This window comes from Hipposideros armiger, unplaced genomic scaffold (genome assembly GCF_001890085.2).
Source record: "Hipposideros armiger isolate ML-2016 unplaced genomic scaffold, ASM189008v1 scaffold_239, whole genome shotgun sequence".
Taxonomy (NCBI): Eukaryota; Metazoa; Chordata; class Mammalia; order Chiroptera; family Hipposideridae; genus Hipposideros; species Hipposideros armiger.
The window spans coordinates 745108-769914 of NW_017731589.1; the positions used below are offsets into that span (position 1 = coordinate 745108).

Below are 24807 nucleotides of genomic sequence, written 5' to 3' on the forward strand. Positions count from 1 at the left end.
TCCTCACCTTTGCCCCCTGTTGGGCCTTGCTGACTTTGGAATGAAAGACTGACCTGACCTATCAAATACCAAGTGTTCCGGGCTGCATCACTGGGTCTCCTGTCCGCTCACCTTTGCCCTCCCTCGGCCCCCAGCCGTGTACCTTGGGGAGGGCCCCAGGCCAGACTCGGACTGCGCCGTGGTTGAGCAGAGCCCGCACTGCGCGCTCTGGGCTCTGGGCCAGGGCCGCGGGTGGGCCCTGCAGAGCACAGTGCAGGGCCGTGTGTCCCCCGTAGTCCATGATGTTGACATTGACACCGCAGGACAGGAGTAGCTCCACGACAGCCGCGTGGCCACGGCGACAGGCCAGGTGCAGGGGCCGCCGCTTGTCCTGGTCAACAGCATCTGGGTCAGCGCCAGCTGAGAGCAACAAGCGGCACAGCTGGAGGCAGCGGGCCGTGGTGGCTTCGGCGTCGGCAGGAGATGTGCAGCGGATGTCACAGGCAGCCAGCAGCGGGGTCCAGCCTTCGGCGTCACGGGCATCGGGGCACGCCCCGTGCCTCAGAAGTAGGTCTGCCAGCTCCACATGGCTAAGCCGAGCGGCCACATGCAAAGGGGTCTCCTCCTCCTCCTCAGACCGACCATCCACGTTCGCCCCAAACCTCAGGAGTAGCTTTACACACCTAGTGAGGGCGAGACGGCAGTGGGGAGGGACATGGGGTGCAGACCTTCATCCCTGCCTTCCCACCAGTCTGAGCAAAGCAAACATGACAGAGCTTCGGGTGGTTCCTGATTCTGTCTACGTGCGGCAGGGTCAACAATGCCCTCTTTTCAAGTTCACACACTGTCTGCAGGAATAATGCCCCAAACCCTTGGTGAGAGGAAAAGTCATGATCGGCCATGATGCACTTAGAACAGGTGCCTTCTGAGGGCCTTACACGCTCACTCACTTGTGCTAGGCTCACATTATTCCTACGGCAAGTTCAGATGAGGAAGCCGAGGCCCCGAGGGTGTGAGGATCTCCCCCATATTCACGCAGCTAGCAAGGGGAGGCGCTGGCCTTCGGGTCCAGGGGCAGCAGGGCAGTTGGAGGGACTGGAGGAGGAAGCGGGGAGTGGGGCCTGGCCGTGGGCACACGTGGAAATGGAAGCAGTGGGACAAAGAACAACAAAACCCAAATTTTCCAGCCGGGTTTGCCCCTCACCGGCCGCACGGAGGGTTGTGTCTGCCTGTAAGAACATGTGTACCAAAATTCAAGGCCAAGGGCCTTGGCCTCTTTGCTAAGATGAGCTCCAGTGTCCTCAGCTGTCGAATGGGGATAATTGCTGAGACCTGAACTTAGAAGATGTTGCTGTGGGCCTGATGAGAGAACGCCTGAAAAGCTGTTATCCTAAGGGCTCAGAGGGCAGCATTTGGCGGGGGCAGTGGGAGGTATCGATGCTGATGGGTCATGTGGGGCTCATTACATTATCCTGCCCACATGTCTATGTTTTTGAAATTCGCCATAATAAGTGTAAATATATATTTGCTTACTCAAGACAGGAAGGAAGGACTGTCACTGGGTGTGATGTCAGGGAGGCTGGGCTGGAACATGGCCAGCACTAAAAATGTGGGACTGAGTAGAGAACTGCATTGTCCAATGCAGTAGCCACCAGCCACACGTGGCTATTGAGCACTGTGACATGGCTTGTCCTAACGGAGACACGCTGTAAGTGTAGAATCCATACCAATTTGAAGACTTGGTACAAAACAAGAATGTAAACTATCTCCTAGTTTCTTTGTATTGATTACATGTTGAAATGATATCATTTTGGATCTACTGTATTAAATATATTATTAAAATTAATTTCACCTGTTTCACAGATATTTATACACCCATGTTCACAGCAGCACTTTTCACAATAGCCAAAACATGGACGCAAACTAAGTGTCCATCCGTAGATGAATGGATAAATGCACATACAATAGAATATTATCCAGCCTTTAAAAAGGAGGGGAATTCTGACCTATGCTACAGTGTGGATGAACCCTGAGGACACTATGCTAAGTAATATAAGCCAGTCACTAAAGGACAACCATGATATGATTCTATTCATATGAGGTACTTAGAAATGGTCAAAATGGTAAATTTTGTGCTACATATATTTCATCACTGTTTAAATAATTAATTTCGCCTGCTTCTTTTTCATTTTGTGATAAGGCTACTAGAATATTTTAAATTACCTACATGGCTCACGTTGTATTTCTACTGGACCATGCTGGTATAAGACAAACACATCTTCAACCACAATATGAGAAGTCAGTGGGGTCCTCTAAAGGCTGACAAGGTTACCAGGTGGGCAAAGGTCCATGAAAGCAGGATGCAAGGATAAAAAATTTGGCACCATTCAGGGGCAAAATGTGAAATTTGGCAGGTGTGCAGTCAGTAGAGAGAAAGCCTCCATTGTATGTGCAGCTAGATTATAGATTTTTCCAAGGCTCCCTTTCAGGGATTCCATGCCCATCAAAAAATTGTGAGAACTCATCCTCCAAGGTTCTCTATACATAGGGCATAATTACTTATGTCGCTGTAAAGGAATGTTCCCTACAGTAAATATTGTAATATGTTGTCACATTTGGGTATATCCATCAGTTTCTTGTGAGATTGATTGGTTGGACTCAGTCCTGGAACCCATTTATCTGAGAGTGCCTATCAATCTGGAAATACCAGATCTGCCAAGTGGAAAGCCAGACCCTGCCCCCAGGGACCACTGCAGGCCATAACTGGGGGCCGCTATTCTCTAAAGCCAATCTAGATCAGTGGACAGCCAGTCCCTGACGGGAGGACTGTGCCTTAGTTGGCGGTGTACTTAGCACACTGCCTGGAACATAGGATAAGCTGAGAAAACATTAAAACTTTTCAGTACAGTGTGGATCCCCACAATGAACCCAGACAAGTTCCCCAATACAGGCCATGCAGCTGGCCCCCACCACACCCCTCCTCCATCTCTGGGGAAACAGAACCTGTCCCAAGTTCAGGTCATTCCATAGTTCTTGAGGCCACTGGCTGGATGATTTGGGGAGCAATTGCATCCCGACATCCTATCTGAGCGCTGACTCCTCCACCCAGCCCACTCAGCCTGAATGCTCCCCCTTCCTCCCTGAGGTCACCTCTTTGTCTCCCCTAAAAGTGGAATGGGGGTTGAGGTGAGGAGTCACTCACTCAAGGGTGCCAGCCCCCTGGCAGAGGTGCAAGGGGCGTTTCCCGTTCTGGTCAGGGATGTTGGGGTCGGCTCCCGCCATCAGCAGCACATGGACACAGGCAGCGTGGCCGGCAGCACAGGCCTCGTGCAGGGCGGTGCGGCCCTCGGGGGCACTGTCGGGCCTGGCCCGCCTCCTCAGCAGCAGCTGCAGAACTTCCGTGTGGCCCCGGCTGGCTGCCACATGCAGTGGAGTGGTCAGCTCCTCTTCGTATGTCAGAGACCAGAGTCCTAGGGAGAGAGGGGACATGGGCCTCAGACCCTGAGGGAGGCAGAGCGCTGCCAGGCAATGGGGAGGTTGGCAGAGGCCGGGAAGAGGGAGCCCAGGGCTCCATCCCAGCCTCCCCACGCCCACGCAGACCCCCAGGGCCCCTGGCCCGTACTCAGAGCTCGGATGTTGAAGCGGAAGTCCCTCCATCGCTCTGGGTCACTGGTATCAAAGACGGAATCCGGTGCCAGGCCCGTGCTGGAGTCAGCAAGGATGCGGGAGACAGAGCCCACGTCCCCTGCCAGCACTGCCTGCCACAAGGCCAGAGCAGGTCCCGAGGCCGTGCGGGTGACGATGGGTCCCGGGCCCGACTCCGGGTGCTCTGCGGGCCCTCTGCTGGGCTTCTCCACCAGCCTGGCGCAGAGCGCATGTCTGTCACCCAGGGGCTCTTCCTGTCCCCTGCATTCTTTTGGAGACCAGCTCATGAGGACAGAGTGTGAGCATATGAGAAAGGGGTTGCCGGGGAAGGAGCGGTGGGGCCAAAAGCAAAGACAGAAAAAGGAGGAACGCGGTGGAGGGAGAGGGTGTCTGTGTCCCTGAGCTGAGCCTGATCCGGCCACGAGGTTCCCCGGAGCTATTCTGGGCTCCGCATGACTTTGCTCCTGGGACAAGGTTTAGGCAAGCTTTGGGGTGAGGGAGAAGCTGCCAGGGGCTTCTTCATTTCCTCAAGCACTTGGTGCCTCTGTGCCTGACGCGGTCAGCCTAGCCAGCCCCCCGGGCCTCAGCCCCCGCCCCCACCGCCCCTTACCTCTCTGGTGGCTACTCCAGCGAGGCTCCGCAGCCCGGCTCTCCAGCAGCAGGTCAGCCGTGCTGTGCGGGGGGAACAGCTCCAGCAACCTTGACAGGTCTCCAGTGTATAGGGCGTTCTGCAGGGCCATGTCACGGCACAGCAGCGGCAATGCCCCGGGGGTCCCCCAGCCTCGGCAGGCAGGAGCTGAGGGGAGGCACCCCAGACGGTGTCCCCAGTGAGGAGGGGAGCTCCTTCTCCCAGGCATGGCCAGTTTCTGGGAGAGAGAGTCAAAGAAGCAGGACTCAGGGCAATGCCGGCAGGTGGGTGCGGGGCCCTCGCAGGCCCGGGGTGGGAGGGGCAGGAGAACCAAGCCATAAATAGCCCCTACTGTCCTAGCTGTCATTCCCAGGGAATGCGGCCTCAGGCTGACAGTGGGAGCTAGGAAAGCCTGGAGACTGAGGGACGGCGGAGCCTTCCGACGCTGAGCTTCACCCCGAGTTGTCCGCAGCAGGGTTGAAGGGACCACTCAGACGGTGGCATCAATCACAACTTCACAGGTAAAAGCAAAACGAGCCCAGAGGTGGGATGTGATTGGCCCCAGGTGTGACAACTTGTCGCAGAGCAGGGACTAGAAGTGGGTGGGGTGGGGCGCTCCAGCTGCCATTTCTTAGTCTCTTTACCTATCAGGTACCCCACTAAGCCGTCTCCAGCAGCTTGTGCTGTGATCCCAGAGGGAGGGGAGGTGGGTGCATATAATTTCTCCTACCCTCCCAAATGTCACCAATTATCCCCACGCCTTTACCCTCCCAAACCTAAGGAGGGGTTCACAGTAGTGACAAACGGCAGAGAAGGCCTCCTCATGAAGTACCCCTCCAGGGGTTCTTAGGAAGACAGACTCTACCCAGGGGAACAGGGCTCCCCGCAGGCAGCGATAGAATCCCCGCCACCCATCCTGGGGGCTGACTCCCCGCAGCCATCCTCGTGCTGACCCCCCATCTCCCTGGATGACCCCTGGACCTCCCGTCCCTGCCACGGTTAGAGGGGGTCTCAGCTTGAGAGTGGGAAGGAAGGAGACACTACCTATTCAGGGACATCACGATAATGAGGCCCCTTTCATTTGGGGAGATCACATGAAAAAGAGGAGAAAAACTCAAACCCAGCTGTTGGGCTCAGCTAAGCCTCTGCTGCCCACCACCAGCCCTAGGCTCCCTCCCGTCCCCGGGGTCTCACCACACCTGCCCCTCACTGCCTCTATGACCTAAGGTGGAACACGCCTTACCTTTCTTCACACACCCTTTGCTTCTTCTGGGAGAACCCCAGGGCTCCCAGCCCTTGGCGGCATGGTTGTCCTTGCTCCAGTTTCGTGACTCCAGCCCCCCACCCATCTCTTCTCTCCCCACAAGGGGGACCCACAGACGGATTTCCATCCAGGGACAGGAGCTGTGTCCCACTCAGCCCCCTGGGGCCAGGCTCTGGGTTAAAGGGTGGAGGGCAGAGCTTGGGCAGGTGGAAGGGGCGGGGGTAGTCTCCAGAGGAAAGAGGCGAAGGCCACTCAGAGAAGCCAACGGGTCCACCGACAGCCCCTGCTCCGGCCACGACACCTCCGTCTCCTCACACCCTTTCTCCTCCCCACCCCAGCACCTCCCTGACTTCCCAGACACCTTTGTAGGAATAATCCAGCCGGAGAGTAGAAGGGACCTTGGGGATTGGCTGGTCCAACCTCTCCTCACTTTACAGATGAGGACAGTGAGGCCCAGAGACAGGAAAGGACTATGCAGACCACACAGGGCGTCAGTGTCAACGGGGTGCTGGCCAGGGTCTGCTGACCCCCAGACGCCTGCTTTTCTCCTTTCCTCTCCTTCCGGAGACCTTCCTGCTCCTGCTCTCCCCGCTCCCTCTCGTCTTCTCTTCCTATTTCCCACCCTTATGTACCTCAAGGAGGAAAGGGGGTGGAAAGCCAGGAGATGAAGGCGGGTGGGTTCAGAGGACAGGGACCCGGGGTCAGAGCACTGGGAGGGGTGGGGTGAGAGGCGGAGGCTGGGCACGGGCAGGGGACACAGAACAAGGGGCAGAAGCACAGAGGTGAACAAAGAGGGTTGGTCCCCAAGCCATCGGGGTGTTTATGCCTCTGCTCGCTGGTCCCTTTGCCCTCGGAGTGCTGCCCAGTCCCGCTGCTACTGTCAGGCCCTCAGCCTCAGCCGTCACTTCCGTTGCTTCCTCTCCTTTGCCAGCCTGGCCGCCTCGGCCTCCTGGTCCTTGGCAAATTTCGCCATTTTCTTGCCCAGCGGGGTGTTGAAGTACCAGTCCTGGGTCAGAAGGGGGGGAGGTAAGTGGCCCTGACCTGATCTCCCCTCAACAGCCTTTTCTCCTTTCCTCCTGGTCAGCGTCCTGCTGGACCCCTGGTTTCTATTGCTCCCACCACACGCTCCAGGCCCCAGTGTCGGCCACTGTCGGGGTCAAGCCCTCCTGTCTCCGCCCTGCAGCCCTCTGTTCCTGTGCTCCCACGGCCATCCTACCACCCTGGGGGTGGCCACTGACTCAGAGGCGGGGACGTGGGTGGCAGCTGGTGCCAGAACCAGCTTCCAGGCGCCCACCCTCAAGGAAACCAGGTGGCTGCTGCTGCCCACATGCCCTGCGCTGTGGCCTCCTGTTCCCCTCCAGGCTGCATGAACTCCACGGGGGAGCAGAGAGAGCAGGCGAAGGTAGGCTGTGCACCTGGGGCTCCAGAGGGCCGACCCGCGACCCTCCCTCTGGGCTCCCCACCCTCAGCCGCACCTTCAGGGACTCCTCCTCCTCTCGGTACACCGGATCCAGCTTCGCCAGATGACCCAGGAACTCTGAGGCCACCAGGGGCCGCTTGGGCAACCATACGAGCCGCCGCTTGGTCAGCACGGATTGGATGGCTTTGAGAATGCGGCCAGCTGTGTAGCCTTCGGACACTTTGGCCAGGGCACTGATGTCCAGGCTCGGGGTCACCTGGACTCCCTGGGCCTCGAGCATATGCTTCCAGAGCACTGCAGGTATGGGGAAGACACGGGGCAGGGAGAGGCGGCGGATGCCACGCCTGGGTCTGAAACAAGCTGTATGCTTGTGGAGAGCGAGCGTCTCTATGTCCAACACCGCCACTCCTCCCAGGAAGGCAGGGATCGTCCGTCCCCACTCAACACAAGGAAATGAGACGCCAAGTACTCAGGTGGCCTGCCTGTGGCCACAGAACCGTGCCAGGACCCAGGCCACTGGGCCACGGGAGTAGCGGCGCTGCCAGAGCACCTGGCCGTGGAGGTACTGCTCCGAGCAGGGGTGGGGGATGGGAACAAGGGTGGGGAGGCTTTGGCAGGCGTGGTCCCTGGACCCCTTCTCTGGGCTGTCCCTACATCCCGGGCCTCACCGTAGCGGGAAGCGTAATCGGGGCGCGACATGATGACGACCCGCTCGTAGGCCTGGCACAGCCCCTTTCTCTCAGCCAGCTGGGGCCGCTCAGTGGTTCCTATGAGCATCACGCGGTCTCCGGGCTTCAGCAGCCGCAGGGCCTTGGTGAGGTCCTTCTTTATTCGCTTTGGGTCCATCTGCTCCGGGGAGGGAGGGGTGGTGGGTTCAGGACACAGTGACCTATCAGACGGGCTTCTAAGTTCTCGGGGCACCTTCTCAGCCTCACGTGGACCCTGAGAGGCAGGCTGCAGCAGCGGGGGAGGTTTGGAGCGGCCACGGGCTCATGCCGCCTGCCCACGCTCCCTCACCTCCTTCTCGTCTTTTGGGACCTTCTTATAGAAATTCTTCTCGGCATTCCCAATCCAGATCACAGAGGGCTGTAGGAGTCGAGCCACCTGGACAGGTCAGAGAATAAAAACCTGGCGTTAGACATCCCTGGGCAAGGCTCGCCTCCCCATCTGGTCCAAGCCAGGGTCAGGGCCAGCCTCGGGCAGTGGTGGCCTCGGAGCTCCGGCTTCTACTTCCCACATCCTGCCAACCTCACCTACCAGCCCTTTGCACACCCATCACACCTCATGTGAACAGTCCCTGCCGTCCCTGAGGAGTGGGGGTGGGGGTGCTTCATCTTAAGCCTCTTTTTCCTCCTCACTTCCACCCACCTGTCCCATCACTGGGCCTTCAGGTGTCCACAAGATCCTAGCAGGGCTTGGTAAGGACCTCACAGTTCCTGAAGTCACACCAACTAGGCAGATGTGTGACCAGCTGAGCATAAAGCCCACCCTGCTCTGCTGTCACAGTCTGAGAACTAGAAATGCCAAACCTTGAAGACGATGTGTACTATCATCTGCACCCCGGTCTTGCCAGGGTATTTGTCCTGCAGGTTGCCGGGTGACAGGTCGAACAGGTTGGCGCCGGTTTCCGTGCACACCGCGTTCACCAGCATCCTCTTCCCCGTGCCGGAGGGGCCCACCAGGAGGAGGGAGCGGATGTGGGGAGCCATGGCGTGTATTTCTGAGGAACCTGAGAGAGGAAACCAGGGCCAGAGGCAGACAGTGGGCCAGCAGGGGGCCCGGGGTGGGACGTTGTGTCAGGTGAGGCCCAAGGTAGGGGCTGGGTGGGATGAGGTTCAGGTCCTGCCCGCACTGCCTCCCCCAACACCTGAGCAGTCCCCAGGCAAGCAAGACAAGAGTGGCACCCTAGAGGACTTCAACGACTCAGCAATCGCAATGACAACACGTGGGTGTCAGGAGGGAGCCCTCTGCCCCTTCCACTGCCCTTTCTGTTTCCCACACCATCTGTTTTCACCCCTGCATTAAGAAGGGGTGCAACTAAAGGGCATGGGATCAACCCGCTTCAGAAAGACCCCAGTCTTCTGGGAATGGGACAGAGTATGAGACGTCACTTGGGATTGAGTAAGGGGCCGGAAGAGTCCACCACTGGTCCTGGCACCGGGGATTGGAGGCTCAGGGTGCACATGCCAGCCTCAGCCACCCTAAGCGTCCCTCCCACAGGGCGTCTCACCGAGCCGAAGGACCCCGTACAAGGCCATGTTCTGTCGTATGTCAAACAGGGAAGGCATGGGCAACTTCTTGGCCAAACTCAGAGTAGATCCAAGATAGAGGCAGTCACCTGGGGGACAGGTGGCCACCTGGTGAGTGGGACCCATTTGGGCAGGCCAGAAAAGAGAGCCATACAAGGAGAAGGGTCACTTCAGAGGGTGTCAGTCGGTCACCAGGAAGGCTGTGGCCGGACGCCTTGGGCACCGTTCCTCAGCCTGGGAGCTGACGCTGGGGTGGGGGGTGTCTCACCCACATAGTCTTTCAATGCCACGGTCTTGCTCTTCTTTAGAAAGCCCAAGATAACGAGCTCTTCAAACAGAGAGTCCACGGACCTGGCAGAAGGTGGTGCAGGGGGCCCCCGAGGACGAAGGGATATGGAGACAGAGATGAGTGCCACAGGCATGAGAAGAGGGGGCCCAGGGGCCCCCCTGCCCAACATCCTGTGGTTAAAAATATCAACAGAGCCACTGGACAACCAGCGTCAGAAGGCGCGGCACCAGCCCACTGGCCCAGAAGGCATTCTGCCCACAGTGGGTGCTCTGTGGGTGGAGGGGCTGTGAGAAGGGCCAGCGCCCTCTGAGATATTCCTTTCCTCAGTCTGCTCACGGCCCAAAGTTCCACCACCAGAAACCCAGTTGTTTAGGTGGGTTTCTCCCCAGAAACCCACATTTAAGGCATACATGCTCTGGGTGGGATGGCAGTGAAAGCAGCGAACATCAATGTGCGCATGACTCGCTCCACCAGAGGAGTAAAAAGGGACCACTGACAAGTTCTTCAACGCTTCAAAGCAGGAAGGCCAGGGGTGATAGCTCTGGAGGGGACACAGCTGATTAAGGCAAAGGTCAGAGGGAGGAACAGGGACCAGGGACCATTTAGAACAATACTCCACTCACATCTTTTTCTGCATCACCGTTTTCAAAGCACTTTCTTATGTTTCTATGTGATCCTCACAGCTATCTTGTGAGTTTGGCAGGGGAGGTACTTGGTTAATAAGGACAGGGAGTTGGAGAGGTAAGTGACTTTCCCAAGGTCACACAGCAACAGAACCAGGACCAGCAGCCAGATCTGTCCTGGGCCAGGGCGTGCTCCACTGCCCACAGTAAGGTGAAAGGTCTCCTACCTGGTTGAGGTCAGGTCTTTCTCCTTCTTCTTCTTCCCAGCTTTTTTCCCAGTGTTTTTCTGGTTGGAAACCGGCACACAGGACATTGTCCTCCGCTCCGTGCCTCGCCCACGGTGTGCCCTCCCCGGTGGGTCCCAGTCCAAACCCCTCATCTTGCCTTTGGAAGTTTCAAGAGTCTCCCCTCCTCCCTGTCCACAGCCAGGCGCAGGTTCTTTAGCTCTTGACGCATCAGCTCGTCCACCTAGGGAGACAGCAGAGAGTGTGGTGGGGCAACCAGCGGCTGGGGAGGTCAGGTGGGAGAGGTGAGGGCAGAGGCTGGGGGGTGGGGGCAGGAGCCTCAGGGCAGAGCCGGTGGAGCCCAGCGAGGGCAGCAGGTGGCCGCCAACCTGCCAGGTGTTTCTTTGGAGCTCTCAGCCTTGGTGGCTCTCCCTGGCCCCTGCCTCCATCCATGCTCCATCTGAACCCCCATCCTGCTCACGCATGAGCCCTGCTCTCCACTGGCAGCAGTGGGGCGAAGCCGTCAGCATGGGGTCAACCAGCTGTCCTTGGAAGCCCCAGACCCCACCCCTCAGAGTCTGTGTGACCTTGAGCAGTTGCATGACCTCTTAGGGTCAGTTTTCTCACACTTAACCTCAGGAAAATCACCGTGCTTCCCTCAGAGGTTGTTGAAAAGCTCACATGATCTAATGCTTCCAAGGACTTGACACGGGGGCTGGTAATTCGCAGAAGCTCTTTTAAGAGTTGGTGAGGATGATGGTGGGTGTGGCCTCGGCTCAGAGCCCCTCCCATTCCCTCACCCCCAGGCTACATCTCCACCCCCAACCCACGGAGAAAGAGGGCTGGGGGAGGAGGCAGAGGACAGCGGGGTCCGAGATGGACCAAGATGGACTACGTAGGGAAGGCAGTGCCTAGACCAGCGGTTCTCAACCTGTGGGTCGCGACCCCTTTGGAGGTCGAACGGCCCTTTCACAGGGGTCGCCGGGTACTCGTATGTGGGCGTATCTGCATGTGAGCCTGGAGACGGATAGAGGAGCGGTGTCTCAGTTCCTAAGACCATCGAAAATATGTGTTTTCCGATGGTCTTAGGCGACCCCTGTGAAAGGTTGAGAACCGCTGGCCTAGAGGATGCTGCAGAGAATGGACAGACGAGGGACGTGAGGAGGGAGCACCACAGGGACAGAGCCCGAAGCAGCTGGAGCCCTGCGGGAAGAGGGGGCCTGCCGCAAAGCCCTGAGCCAGCACACCCACCTGTGTCCGGATCTCCAGCTCCAACTCCTTCCTCTTCTCCACCCGGAGGGTCTCGGGGTCGAAACTCTGACGGGGGTGTAAGCTGTCATACGGGTTCTTCCACAGATCTGAGCGTGGAGAGACGGACAGATACGTGGAGGGCAGAGTCCCAGGTGTCCTCGCACACATGCTCACCACATGGGCCAGGAACCTCGCCCAGGCTGGTCCCCCTCTGCCCACCCAGCTCCCTGCCGCTGCTTCTACCGAGACCACAGACAGAGGGCTGATCCCCAGGCCTGCGACTGCGGGACTCAGACCTAAACCCATAACGCTGCCCACCCCTCTCCCTTTGGCATTTTCCTTTGGCCTACACACCCACACTGCCACCTCACGGTCTACGTGGCAGATGTCCACTTTCCCCAGGGCCAAGGGTCCCCCTAAGGCCCCACAAAGCCTGGACACCTTCCCAGGCTTCTGCCCTCTTACTTTTATACTCCTCATGTCCAGCATTAATCATGGGTATAAATTTGGACGGCAACACTTTCAGCATTTTATCTGCTTCCTAGAAGAGAAACATCCTGTGACTTGCACCCCTCACCTCCACCATCATCAGCTCTGACCCCAGCTCTCACCCAGACCAGCCTTCCCACCGGAAGCCCCTCAGACAAGTGGGCTCTCTCTGCCCGCTTGGTCCACACGTCCAAGAGCTGCCTTACCTCCACCTTCGTCTTTTTTTCCTTCCCTTTCTTCTTCTTCTCTTTTTTCTCCATTTCTTTTTCCTTATTTTTCTCTTGGTTCTTTTTCTTGGTTTCCTGGACCTGCATCTCCAGTTCCATTTTCACCTGTGACCAAGAATAAAAGACGTTTAAAAAAAGATCAAGGGGGTTTTACAGAAACAAGAGAACCCAGGTCCTGTGGCTGGGGTACACTGAGGGTCCTCAAAGCCTAGGGGAACTGGGGGTTGCAAATGGTGGAAAGTCCAGAGGTTTCCCTGGGGCCCAGGAAGAGGGGCACCGGGTGATGGGGTGTTCTAGTCAGAGCTGCTGCTCTCTCCTGGCCCACGGGGGTCTGGAGCCACAATGTCTCACCAGACATTTCCTCTCCCTGGCCAAGGATGCCTCTCCGGACGCAGGTTCCCTCCTCCTGCCCCTACAGTCTTGCTAACTACATGTATTTCCTCCAGACACCCCTGCCGCCATTAAGGCTGACCTCGCCCTCCACCCCACGGCCATCCTCAGCTTGTACTCCTCCTCTCTGTAACCTGAGACCCCATCAGCCACAGGAAGTCTCCCGCCCCCACCTCCAGGGTACCTGTGCTGGAGTCTTGTCTGCAAAGATCAGGTAGGATCCACCTAAAGACTCATCTGGATAATCAGGGAATCGGCCAGTAAGGGCACTAAGTGAACAGAAGATGGTCAGAGAGATGGACATGTGGGTGGATAGACGGATGGATGGATGGGTAGAGGAAGGGGTGGGAGGATGGGTGAATAGACGGAGAGAGAGGAAGATGGGCCAAAACAAAGGACCAGGGAAACTGAGGGAGAGAGGGAAGAAACAGACAGTTTCAGAATAGAAAGGACAGATGACTCGGGGGACATTCCCGGAGGCTTTTCCCATCTTATTCTGCCATTTCCCTTCCATCTGGGAAAATGGGAAGCCACGTGTGGAGATGGTCCTGTAGGTTGGGGGGCCCCAGGCTTAGACCACATGTGTTAGCGGTGTGTCCGGGAGATGGGGGTGAATGGAGAAAAGGCCGTGCTCTGGGTCGGAGGACAGGACAGGTGTGAGGACACAGGTGAGGAGGGAAAGGGGCTGAGGGTCGAGTCCGCTGAGGCTGGGGACACTGACTGGCACTCGATGAGCCACTGTCGGATCTGCTCCTGCATTTTCTCCTTCATGACGGGCCCCTCGGTCTCTCTGAGAGCGTCTTGGGTCTTCACCAGCGCCAGTTGGAACTCCTCTTCCTTCTCCATCTGGCGGCGCCTCCCAGCGTCCTCCCCGGGGCAGGCCTGGGACACGTCGCCCAAGGGTTCCCCCCGCTTGGGAGAGGGGAGCTGGGGAAGTGGGGCTCGGCCTCAGGCACGCACACACCTGCCCCCCACTCATCTCCGACACACGGCGCACGCGAGGCCTCGCATACACACCCACACGGAACAACGGGCATGCCTACATCAGGAGAAATTGTGTTTGGAGCCGAAACTCGTCTGTGTAAATTACTCTGATAATGAGTTTGCTGGATGCATCCGGGCTGGCCCCCCTGCTCCGCTCCCTCAGCACGCCCTCCCCTGCGAGCCTCCGGCCCCAGCCCCCACCCACACCCCCGCCCGGCTCCTGTGCTGGCAGCCGTGCTAGCAGCCACTTTCCCGCCTCATTGGCTCCCAAATGTATTTTAAATATCACTCCGCGCAGAGACAATTACTGAAAACGCTGAGCTCACACTGTTGATGGGCCGGGAGGCCAGGTTCATTCTTCACCCACCGCCATGCCAGGCACCCCTGCCCCTCCCTGCCAAGGCCTGGCGCTGGCCTCCTAGGGGTCCAGCTCCCCAGCCTCCCAGCGAGTCCCTGCCATCCATTCCCACACAGCAGCCCCGGGCCCTGCCTTCTTCTGATGTCCCCGAGGCTCCTGGAGCAGCCACCCCAGCCCTGGACGCCAATCCTTCTGGCCCCCGCAGTCCCCTCCCCAAGCCCCCTTATCAGCCAGGTCTCCACCGGCTCTGCCCACCGCAAAGCCCCTCCCAGGGTTCATGTCCCTCATCCCTGTCACCCTTCCATTCCTGTCAGTGGAGACCAGCTGGATGAAGCAAGGATCAGAGGGCAAAAGACAGATTCAGGGAGTTCGCCTTCTCTGCACCCCCACCCCCTCGCCCCCGGGTCTGCCCCTCTTCCCATCCACACTCCCCCACGTGCTCACTCATGTCGTTCACACCGCTCCCTGACCCCTGCACGCAGGGCAGAAGCGAGTCTGGGGCCCTCGGAGCAAATGAGGAGCCCATGGCTCCCAAACAACGCTCCAGTGTGATGGGGGTGCCCCATCCGAACTTGCCCCACCCCCGCGGTCCTCCCAGAGACTGTAAGAGCCTCCCTCTGGCCTTAAGCCCTCCTCCCACTCCTGGGCCCACCCCTGCAGCCTCTCTTCCAGCCAGAGGCACAGGTGTAGGGCCCCGAATGCTCGGATGTTCGGTGGTACTGTCCCTCACCCCACACCTACACCTGAGATCCTTCTCAGGGCTCTAGGAGTCGGAGGGATGGGGAAGGGACGTGGCTTAACAACCAAACCCTGAAGGGCCCCTCAGGGTCCCCTGGTGCCAGCCTGCCTTCCTACACCATGCCCACCACAACCCTGAGTGGCGGGCAGCAAGGGGCTGGACAGGGCTGTGCTCCGGGGCGGGGGCACAGAGGGACAAAGAGGAGGCGACGGCCCCAGGCACTGCCCAGCCCTGTGCTCCTCCCCCCCACCCCCAAGGCAAGAGGGACTCACCATACCGATGAACTCCATCTCCCTTTGCCGGTCCTGCTGAGTGCGTTTCCTCTGCAGGTAGCCTCTCCACACCTGGGGGGACACAGGGGCCCAGACACTCCCCACACTGCATTTCTGAGGGGATGAGGCTCTCAGGCTCAGCCCCAGGGAGGAACAGCAGACACTCTCTCCAGAAGGTCTGGTTAGGAAAGGTTTGGGGGGAAGGCGGGGGAGGCACGCAGGAGAGGCACCTCCAGGAGGGCAGCTGGTGGGCAACTGCCACCCTGAGCAACGCAGCCAGGAACAGGGCGGAGCAGAGATGTACCCAAGCAGTCCAGCTGCAAGGGCCCGGCGTTTCCTTCCTCATCTCCACCCTCGAATCTGCGGTATCTTTTGAGGCACTGAGTTCAAGCACCACCTTCTCCAAGAAGCACTCGCAGCTCTCATGTCTCAGAACTCCCTCAGCATTTGGAATAAATACTTGATTCCACCCAGGCCCATAGTCATCAGTGCTGTAGGGACTGTAGGTGGCGCTCCCCCTACATTTGTGACACGAGGAAACTGAGGCTGGAGACAGGACATGGCCTGTCCCAGGCCCAAAGTGCGTCACTGCAGAGCTGAGACTGGGGCTAGGTTTCCCGACTCCTTGCCCAGTGCTCTTCTCCCAGGTCGCCAGCCGCTCTCAGACCTGTGGACAGCCCTGTGCTAGCCGGTGGAGGGTAGGGCCCTGGACAGAGGGAGGCGGGGCCAGCACCTGCCAGGCAGTTTCTACTCCCTAACATCACCCAGTGAGCCGGCTCTTGTTGGGACTAGCGCAAGAAAGGCCCATGATAACGAAGTGCTTTCATTCAGTGGCCTTACTGGCCTTTTTCACAGTCTTAACAGTTGCTGGAATGATCATGTATTCTGTTCTGCTACACTGTTTTGGATCTTTCTCCCCTTGTTTTAATGATCCTTCTGTTTCTGGGGTTTTTATGGCCTCCCACTTCAAGTCCTTTTGGGGACAGAGATCCTGCACCTCTGTCATCAATTGCTGAGCCCGGCAGGCTTCCTGGAGGAGGTGATTACCCTGACCTTCCTCCTGGGCACTGGAGGGTTACCTTCTGTATGGTGATAGCTGCTTGGTCATGACTGAACTTGTACCACCCGCCCTCCATCATCTTCTGATTCCTCTCTTCCTCTCCCCGAATCTCTCGCATGAAGGTGGCTCGGAGCCGGCCCTGCCTGGCCCGCTCAGCCGTTTGCAGTAAGATTATGGCATCAGTGCGGTGCATTGCTGGAACGCCCTGGCCAGAGCAGAGACAAAGGAGCAGAAGAAGATGAGGGAGGGCTTGCATCCATGCAGCCTGCTGGGGGGTCAGCAACCAGAGGACATGCTGGAGGCGTGGCCCTCCCAGGGTATCTAGGTAACCAAGTCCTATCCCTCCATCTTGGTGCTGGACACAAAAGCAGCCAAAGATCACTCTGAGGTGGGTATAGGGCAGGGCAGGGCCTCTCTGCGTCCTGGAGAGTGGCATCTCTATTCCGGGAGCAGGGGTATGGGCGGAGTCTGGGCGAGTGTCTCCTTGCTTACCTCCTCGAAGGACAGCGACCCCATTCTGGACAGGATCTCTGCCAGCATCAGCTCTCGCTCCCTCAGAACACTGGACTGCTCCAGCACAAAGTATTTGGGGATTGGAACCTCCAGGTCTGCCTTTGGGGCAATATGGGGGGACGGAGGGTCAGGGGTCAAAAGCCGGGCCATCTGGACGGTCCATTGCCATTTTCAGCTGCCCACACAGACCCTGGTGCTGTTTTCCTCCATCCTAGGGCCCTGGGTTGGGAAATTTCTGGGTTATGATCCCACTGGCCGTCATGCCTCTCTCCCCTGCCCTGACCACGTGGCCGGAGTTGAATTCTGGAGGATCATGGTAGCTAATGGGCAGTGGTCCCAAACCTGGCTGTGCATGAGCATCAACTAGGAAGCTCTTAAAATGCAGACTCCTAGGCCCTCCCCGTACTCCCACATCAGAATGGCAGGGCCCAGAGAATCTGTTTGTTTCTTCAGCTCCACAGCTCAGTTTGATGTAGCTAGTCGGGGAAACGCTGAGACTGCCTTGGACGTGGAGCAGTGCACCATGAAATTGGGGGCCGACTGGCAGTGCACTGTAGCCCGTTGGTGCTTACAGATCACCGGAGGGTCTTGTTAAAAGGCAGCTGCAGGTTAGTAGGTTTGAGGTGCAGCCAGAGATTCTGCAGGCTCCTAGGTGACGCTGAAGCTGCTGGCCCACGGACCACACTTTGAGGAGCAAGCTCTAGAGGACTCATCACCAATGCCTCGTGGTTCCTGGATCTGCCCAGCCACGCTGTACCTCCAGCCTGACTCTCTAGCCACCCCCAGCTACTTGCATGCATCCACACACCTCCCACCTCAGTTCCTGAAGCCCTTCTCGGGAGACCAAACCTCATCCCCTGAGCTGACCTGCTTGCCCTCCTCCCCTTGCAGATGCCCCAACGCCAGGGATGTCCAAAAGAGGTCAAGTCCACCCCCACCTCCACCCCGCGCTGGCGTGGACATGGCTCCACGCAGGGCCTGCGCACCGGGGTGAGCGTGAGGTCCTGAAGCACGCGGTCCAGGCAGTGGGTCTCGCACAGGTCTACGCGCACCAGCTCCTCCTTGAGCTCCAGCACGCGGCCCGCCACGCTGTCCAGCAGGCGGCGCAGCAGCCGCCTCTTCTGCGGTTGCACCATCTGGTCATACAGGGTGTCGAACCGGCGCAGCAGCCCCAGGTAGCACAGGTAGAGCGACGAGAGCCTGTACTGGAAGGACTGCCGCTCCTGATTGGGCACCGGTTCAAGCAGGGGCTGCTCCCGGTCCAGCAGCTCTTGCAGGGTCCCGTGGGAGGAGTCCCAGAGGCGTTGGCAAGCCCTGGAGAGCGAACGCCGAACGCCGCGCCCTGAGCCTCCGAGGAGTGTGAACTCGGCGGGGTTCCAGAAGGTGTGACGTTAAGGTTGCTCATGGCTCCAAAGCGGAGCCCAGCGACGTGAGGGGTCTCAGGGGGAATGGGAGGGGAGTCACAGTGAGCACACTGGGGCTTGGTGTCACTAGGAGAGTGAAGAATGGACGTGGCCCTTAGGGGGCTCCTTATAAGGAAGAGGCCTTTTGGAGTCAGCAGGCAGTTGGTCCCTCCAGGGTGAGGGTGCAGCCCAGACAATGGCCTAGGGTGGTGGGCAGGAAGTGGGGGTGAGGGACCCATGTTGCGAACAGTCCCCTTCCCAGTGCAGAGCCCTGCTTTTGGAATTAATAACCCAAGGAAAGTCTGAAGGACCAAAGCTAACACGCAGGAACAGCTGCGTGGCTGTGTGAAAGCCTGGGGCCCCGCCAGGCCTGGCCCAGCACGGAACGCCCCCTGCCACCAGGCCTTCTCCCCACCCAGAGGCCCCAGCCTGACAGGACCCCAGAGGCCCTTTGCTCTTCCAGCCCTGGGGGCTCCACTCCAGCCCGACACTCACCCCTCAGACATGGTGCCCCCTCTTCACGCTGCCCTTCGTGAGCTGGTCATAGAATCCACAGAGCCTCTCTGGTCCCACCCTGCCTCCACCCCGTCTCCACCCCCCCAAAGCCAGAACAGCCCAGTTTTCAGAGTTCTGTCCCATTGTCTCAATGTTCTAAGGCTGTGAGGGGAGGGGGCCGCGGGGACAGGATTGGGGACACTTATCTCAGAGGACCTACTGGAGGGAGGGCAGGCTCCCTCGTAGCAAGCCTCGGAAGGTTAGGGCAGCGTGTGGGGTCAGCTGTGGCCCTCACTTTTCTTAGGAGGATTAAATAAAGAATGGTCCCTATTTGAAGTCACCCTGTAACTGTGAGGCTCTGGGTGAATATTAGTCGTGAAGCCATTAATTACTCCAAATACACTTCTCAGCTGGAGGAGCCCTATATTCCTGGATTCAGAGCCAGCATCCTCTACTCTGGTAGATGACTGTCCTGGAGGCTCAGGAGACCATCCTCCGGAAAATACAAAACATTACCTCCTGACTCTGGTCAGTGCGGGAAGGGGGGGGGGGCATCTTTTCAGCTCAGTGTTAAGTAGGGGCTTATGAATAAACACATAAATAAGGCACAGGGCAAAGGAAAGGGGGAGAAGGGAGACAGCAGCGAGGGGGAGCAAGAGACGAGGAGGTCTCAGGCATTAGTGCGCGAGTTACCCAAGGATCTTGTCAAAATGAGGCGGGCCCAAGACTCTGCATTCCTATCAAGCTCCCAGCCATGTAGACACAGCTGGTCTCTGAATTGCACCTTGAGTAGCAAGGTAGGACACCCATTGGGAGTTGGGAAGAGCGGAGACTTAAGGGGTCCCCTTCTAGCTGTGGGACCCACGTGCGGATAATTAGTTCTCATGTCAGGGCACCTCCAGGTGAGGCTTTTCATGAGAAGATGTGTGTGGAGTATGTAGGACGGCATGGCAACGGCAGCCGTAATGGCGGTGAGACTTCCCAGCACATGGAGTCCAAGGCGACAGCTTAGTGTATCCAGTTAGAGAGAACAGAGAGGATGTTGCACTAATTCACTAAGTCCCACCCCTTCACACACACACACACACACACACACACACACACCGGAGATTATGGGTAACATGCCCACAAGCTAGAGCAGAGGCTGAGTGAGAGAGAAAAGGCAAATGTGGTCAAATGTTAAGTGGTGAATCTAGCTGAAGGACATACAAGTGGTCACTGCACTTTCTTGCAATTTTTCTGTGAGTTTGAGATTTTTCAAAAAAAATACAATGGGGAAGAAAAGTTAGGAGTCTCAGAAACGTTCCCACCAATTTGTTCTGAAATGAAGGGGAAGAAAGTATTAGGGGGAAATAAAAACACCTTACAGATCCTAGGAGCCTATTGGGATCCGTTCCATTTTTGTGTCTTGAAGGATAGACTGCCCAGCCCCCATGCCAGGCACAGGACAAAAATATCNCCCTTCACACACACACACACACACACACACACACACACCGGAGATTATGGGTAACATGCCCACAAGCTAGAGCAGAGGCTGAGTGAGAGAGAAAAAGCAAATGTGGTCAAATGTTAAGTGGTGAATCTAGGTGAAGCACATACAAGTGGTCACTGCACTTTCTTGCAATTTTTCTGTGAGTTTGAGATTTTTCCAAAAAAATACAATGGGGAAGAAAAGTTAGGACTCTCAGAAACGTTCCCACCAATTTGTTCTGAAATGAAGGGGAAGAAAGTATTAGGGGGAAATAAAAAACACTTTACAGATCCTAGGAGCCTATTGGGATCCGTTCCATTTTTGTGTCTTGAAGGATAGACTGCCCAGCCCCCATGCCAGGCACAGGACAAAAATATCAGGCTGCCGGAAATGGCATCCCCAAACCATGGCCTGAAGAGTAATTAACATACGGGAGGTATTTCAGCCCCAGAGAGAGCGTGATGGAAACAGCTGGCAGCATACCCAGGATTCTAACCCAGCCCCCAGTCCTACCTCAGCTCACTACCGATTAGAACATTTATCATGCATCGCTCATGGGGTACATACAGAAAGCAGCTTTTTAAAAGTATGAATAAGTATTATTCCACCTTGGTGGCCATAAAAAGTGATGATATACCCTTGCCCCAACTCACACCTCACATGTCCATTTTTCAAATCATCACAGTGCACGGGAGCAGTTCACCCTTTTTATTTAAGTTCGGCCCGGGGTCACTTGGAGCTGGTGTACTTGGTGACGGCCTTGGTGCCCTCAGACACGGCGTGCTTGGCCAGCTCTCCGGGCAGCAGTAGACGCACGGCTGTCTGGACTTCCCGGGACGTCAGTGTGGTCCGGCCCGAGTACTGAGCCAGCCGGGCGGCCTCGTTAGCCAGCCGCTCAAACACATCATTTACAAATGAATTCATGATGCTCATGGCCTTAGAAGAGATGCCGATGTCAGGATGCACCTGGAGAAACAGCAGGACCGCTCTGTTAACGAGCAGGCTCTGCCTGAGGCCACAGCCCCTGCCCCAAGTTGGGGAGGCAGGAAGCTGGAGGACAGGATTGGAAGGCCGCCTTACCAGCCTCTTCCCAGGGGCCAAGAGACATGGAAATAGGGATTCATTTTCATACTCCTAGATCCAAGTGGAAAAAGAGAAAGTTTCTCCCAACCACAAATGGCAACACGATCAAGTTCCTGTGTAAGCACATGTGAGCATCTGTCTTTGACAAACGGAATCAGTTACACAGCATTTTGCTTTTTTCATTGAGTGCATTTGCATCGTGTTCCATAGTGTGGAAGAATTGGCTTGTATCACCATTCCTCTCTTAATGGACCTTCAGGGATTTTGTCTGTTTTCTTGCTTTTAGATTGTGTTATAGTAAATACACATCTTTGAACATTTGTGTGAGTATAAGGAAGGTTATTCCTAGAAGCGTGCCCTTAACCTGGTAGATTGTTACCAAATTACTTGCCAGAGAGCACACTCGTAAGACACAGTCTCAGCCCCAGACTAGGAGTTAGGGGACCTGGGTTCTGTGGCAGGACCTTGAATCACTATCACCTCAAATAAGTCACGTTCCTTGGCCTCAGTTTCCTCTCCTGTCACAAGCTTGGTGATCTCTAGTAAAACAAATGGTAGGGACCCCCTAATAATCCTAAAATGTGAGTAGGCAGACATTAAGTGTTTCTTGGCAACGTGGGAGATGTGACTCCCCGATGACACACATCAAGCCAATGGTGGAGACAAAACTAGACGCCTCTGGTCTCCACTGGCCGCAGGAAATCTGAGCCCGTAAAAGGCTGGTTTAGCCTAAACCCCTCGTGTTGTCATCACATCCCGTTCTCCTCAGGGTTGCGGGGTGACACAGTGGCTCCCCCCATCCGCCCACTGACAAGAGTTTTGCAGTGAGGGGTAACTCGCTCAGCAGCTCTCCTCTGCAAGGCCAGTCCTGGTCCCCCCTTCCCTCGCAATGTTTGAGCCCCAACGTTAGGCTAAGCTGAAGGTCTCACAAATACCCACTCCCACCCTATTTTCTTCAGGACACTGGAGTCTGTCCTCTGGTGCTGCCCTTTTGGCCAATCCACCCCACCCCACCAACATTCCCAGAGATCAGGTTGCCAGGCCACTAAAACTGCTAAGCAGCGGTTCTCAGCCTGTGGGTCGCGACCCCTTTGGGGGTCGAACGACCCTTTCACAGGGGTCGCCGGATACTCGTATGTGGGCGTATCTGCATGTGGGCCTGGAGACGGATAGAGGAGAGGTGTCTCGGTTCCTAAGACCATAGAAAATATGTGTTTTCCGATGGTCTTAGGTGACCCCTGTGAAAGGCTGAGAACGGCTGTGCTAATGGGATTCAGACTGGAGACAGGCTCCACCTCTAGGATCCAATCTAATTGGGGGGTGGAGGGCGGAGTGAGAATCTTAGGCAGATGGGAGAGAGCTGGGCAGGCAACAAAGCTACCCTGCCTCCTCTTGGCCCCGGCTCCGGCTCCGCCGAGCAGGGCACAGGCTTTACAGCCAGGGCTGCCTTTGATCCTCCAGACACACTGGGGGCTGGGTACCCATTGGTGCCCCAAAATGTCTGTCAGCGTGCAAGTCTCAGGAGTAGGTGCTTCTCATAGGTGCACTGGTAGGCTGCCTGGATAGAGGGCACCTGTGGGTTAGGGGGTGGGACCGGCAGGAATTATTCAAGGGGCTCAGCCAGAGCTAAGGCGGCCTGACCTCTGTGGCTGTCAGGCCACGTGACTCAGCAACTCACTTAGTCTGCATGGACGTCGGGTTCCTCGTCTGTAAGGGAGACTGACCCCTGAGCCCCTCAGAGACTGAGGACCACCTGTCTGAAAGGCCTTCCCTAAGACGTCCGTTCACATGGATTGTTCTGGCTCCAGCCACCGCTAACTAGCACTTCTCATTTGCACCATAATGCGTTTGGCATGTGATCACCCGCGTCTTCCCTATGAATTATGTCCCACCCAGCGTTCCACATAATCGTCCTGTCCTAAAGCCCTGTAAGGGAGCATGCTTTCAATGTCCCCTGCACGTCACAGGTGCACAACAGATGCTAAGAGGGGTAGGGACCCCGGAGATCAAGTGCGATGATGGCGTGAGGCCACTCGCCACCATGCCAGCACTAAACTGAGTCCCGACTCAGTCCATTCATTCTCCGCTCACCTGCTTCAGCACTTTGTAAATATACATTGAGTAGGTTTCTTTGCGCCGGCTACGCTTCCGGGACTTCTTGTCCCCGGAGCCACGGCCCCTGCGGCTCCCAGACGCCTGCTGCTGTCCACGCACCGCGCTCATCCTCCTCCTCACAGCTGCCTCCCACCCCTTGGGGCTACTTTTATGAAGTTAGCAGCAGCCGGGCCAGCTGGGGATGGGGACCAGCACCTGGGATGGAGGGGAGGGGCTTGGCTCCACCCTATCCAGAACACGTTCTGTACAAATCTTTTTCAAGACTGATTGCTCTCCCCTCTCCCTCAGTGGTTTCCTGTCTCTGAATAAGAAACCCTCCACCAGCCCCCACACCATCTCCCAGTGTATTACACACTTGTTCACACCGACAAACCTTGCCACACAATCACCCAGCACCCACGGTGCTCTGTATGGCTCAGAGCTGGGGAGAGCTGGGACACAGGAAGCCCCCCCCCACACACACACACCCCAGAGCCCTGCAGTACAGCCGAAGAGACAGGACAGGTTCACGTGACACAATTAGGGAAGAGTCCAAGGGCTAGTGTGTGGTGGGGACAGAGTTCAGAAGTCAGCGAGGGCTACAGTAGCCAGAGGCGGCTTCATGGAACAAACGGGGATGGGAAACTGGTTTTGTACAAAGGGTACAATTTAACTGGAGAGGAGGGAAATGTAACCGGGAAGTGAAAGCTAAACGGTGTGAATATCAGAGTGGAGTCCATGTGTCAGTGCCGTGAGGCTTAGACTGAGGTGGCAGGTGGACCAGATGCCAAGCCTAGACTAGGTGTAGGCACCCACACACCACAGCTGGGAGGCACTGCAGGGTGGTGGTGGGGGTGTTCGGAGGACTGGAGGAGCCAGAGGAGAGAAACACTGGGTGCTCCCATTAAAGCAGAGGAAGTGGGGTCCCTGTGGAAGTTAGCTGCAAACCAAGGGAAGAAAGAGACGGCCGTTAAATGGCGTTGTCTTACTCTGCCCCTATGAGTGAGCCAGTTTTCAGGTCGGTGAATGCTGGGATTAAAGAAATCTGGAGCAACACGAAAACCATAGGCTGGGGGAAAGGTTCTTTTGGAGTCAGGAAGAGGTGGGAAGCACGGCGAAGACAAGCATCACCTGTCAGTGGGTGAAGGCAAACCTGAGCAGTCACCCCACAGGGCACGCGCCCCTTCACTCAGTTCCCAACATCCCGACACATCTTACACGCTAAGGTTTAAGAGGACCAGGAGGGCAATTCTTAACCCAAAGCAAGGCACTGCTAATTTGGGCATTTGTAGAAATATGTATTTTGCGGCTTTTTAAGCAGTCTTAACATTTTTGAGATTGGTTTTTGTTTTGGACAGAGCAGCCGCCTACCTACTTCCACGTCTCCGGTTGTGAAGCCCTCCCGCCCATTAGCACCTCAGGTACACGACACACAGACCCAATGGCCTTGAACGGGAGTTCTTAACATAGCCCAGCGCCCCCTCTGCTGAAGTAGCAGCAGCTCCCACCTATCTCCATTCTCATTATCCCCACAGCTCTCAATGCCCTTCTACCCCAAATCCAAGTCTCTGGATACTCCGACGGACGGAGGCTATTTTGCTCCGACCCCACTTAGGGCGCAAAGCAGCAAAACCAGGGTCAGCAGGCGGGGTAG

At 56.9% G+C, this 24807-nt stretch overlaps 3 protein-coding genes across 4 annotated transcripts in view; all 3 read right to left on the minus strand.

The window, feature by feature from the left end:
• Window positions 1–4531, minus strand: part of ASB10 (ankyrin repeat and SOCS box containing 10) — a 9699-nt gene extending 5168 nt beyond the window's left edge. The window contains exons 1-4 of one of the 2 annotated variants that reach the window (XM_019655473.1): window positions 4235–4531; window positions 3602–3892; window positions 3182–3449; window positions 143–662 (exon numbers count right to left, since the gene is read on the minus strand). In XM_019655473.1, the coding sequence (XP_019511018.1) occupies window positions 143–662; window positions 3182–3449; window positions 3602–3892; window positions 4235–4481 (1326 nt within the window). In that variant the 5' untranslated portion in view covers window positions 4482–4531. The remainder of the gene's footprint in view (window positions 1–142; window positions 663–3181; window positions 3450–3601; window positions 3893–4234) is intronic. The other variant, XM_019655474.1, reaches the window with a different exon arrangement.
• Window positions 4532–6417: 1886 nt separating this feature from the next.
• Window positions 6418–17992, minus strand: DRC11L (dynein regulatory complex subunit 11 like; the record flags this gene model as incomplete). The annotated part of the gene is made up of 18 exons (XM_019655359.1): window positions 6418–6522; window positions 6992–7230; window positions 7605–7782; window positions 7954–8040; window positions 8466–8665; window positions 9167–9274; window positions 9454–9536; window positions 10325–10383; window positions 10482–10565; window positions 11573–11679; window positions 12038–12113; window positions 12268–12393; window positions 12863–12947; window positions 13400–13605; window positions 15032–15103; window positions 16111–16296; window positions 16584–16703; window positions 17591–17992. Coding segments are annotated over 18 exons (2523 nt in total), but the record flags the coding sequence as incomplete, so codon positions are not given.
• Window positions 17993–20292: 2300 nt separating this feature from the next.
• On the minus strand, window positions 20293–23282 carry H2BK1 (H2B.K variant histone 1). Its single transcript, XM_019655475.1, has 2 exons — window positions 23151–23282; window positions 20293–20942 (listed from the first exon to the last, which is right to left on the minus strand). Exons 1-2 carry the CDS (start codon window positions 23280–23282, stop codon window positions 20706–20708), a joined length of 369 nt encoding a protein of 122 aa, XP_019511020.1. The 3' UTR covers window positions 20293–20705.
• Window positions 23283–24807: the final 1525 nt, after the last annotated feature.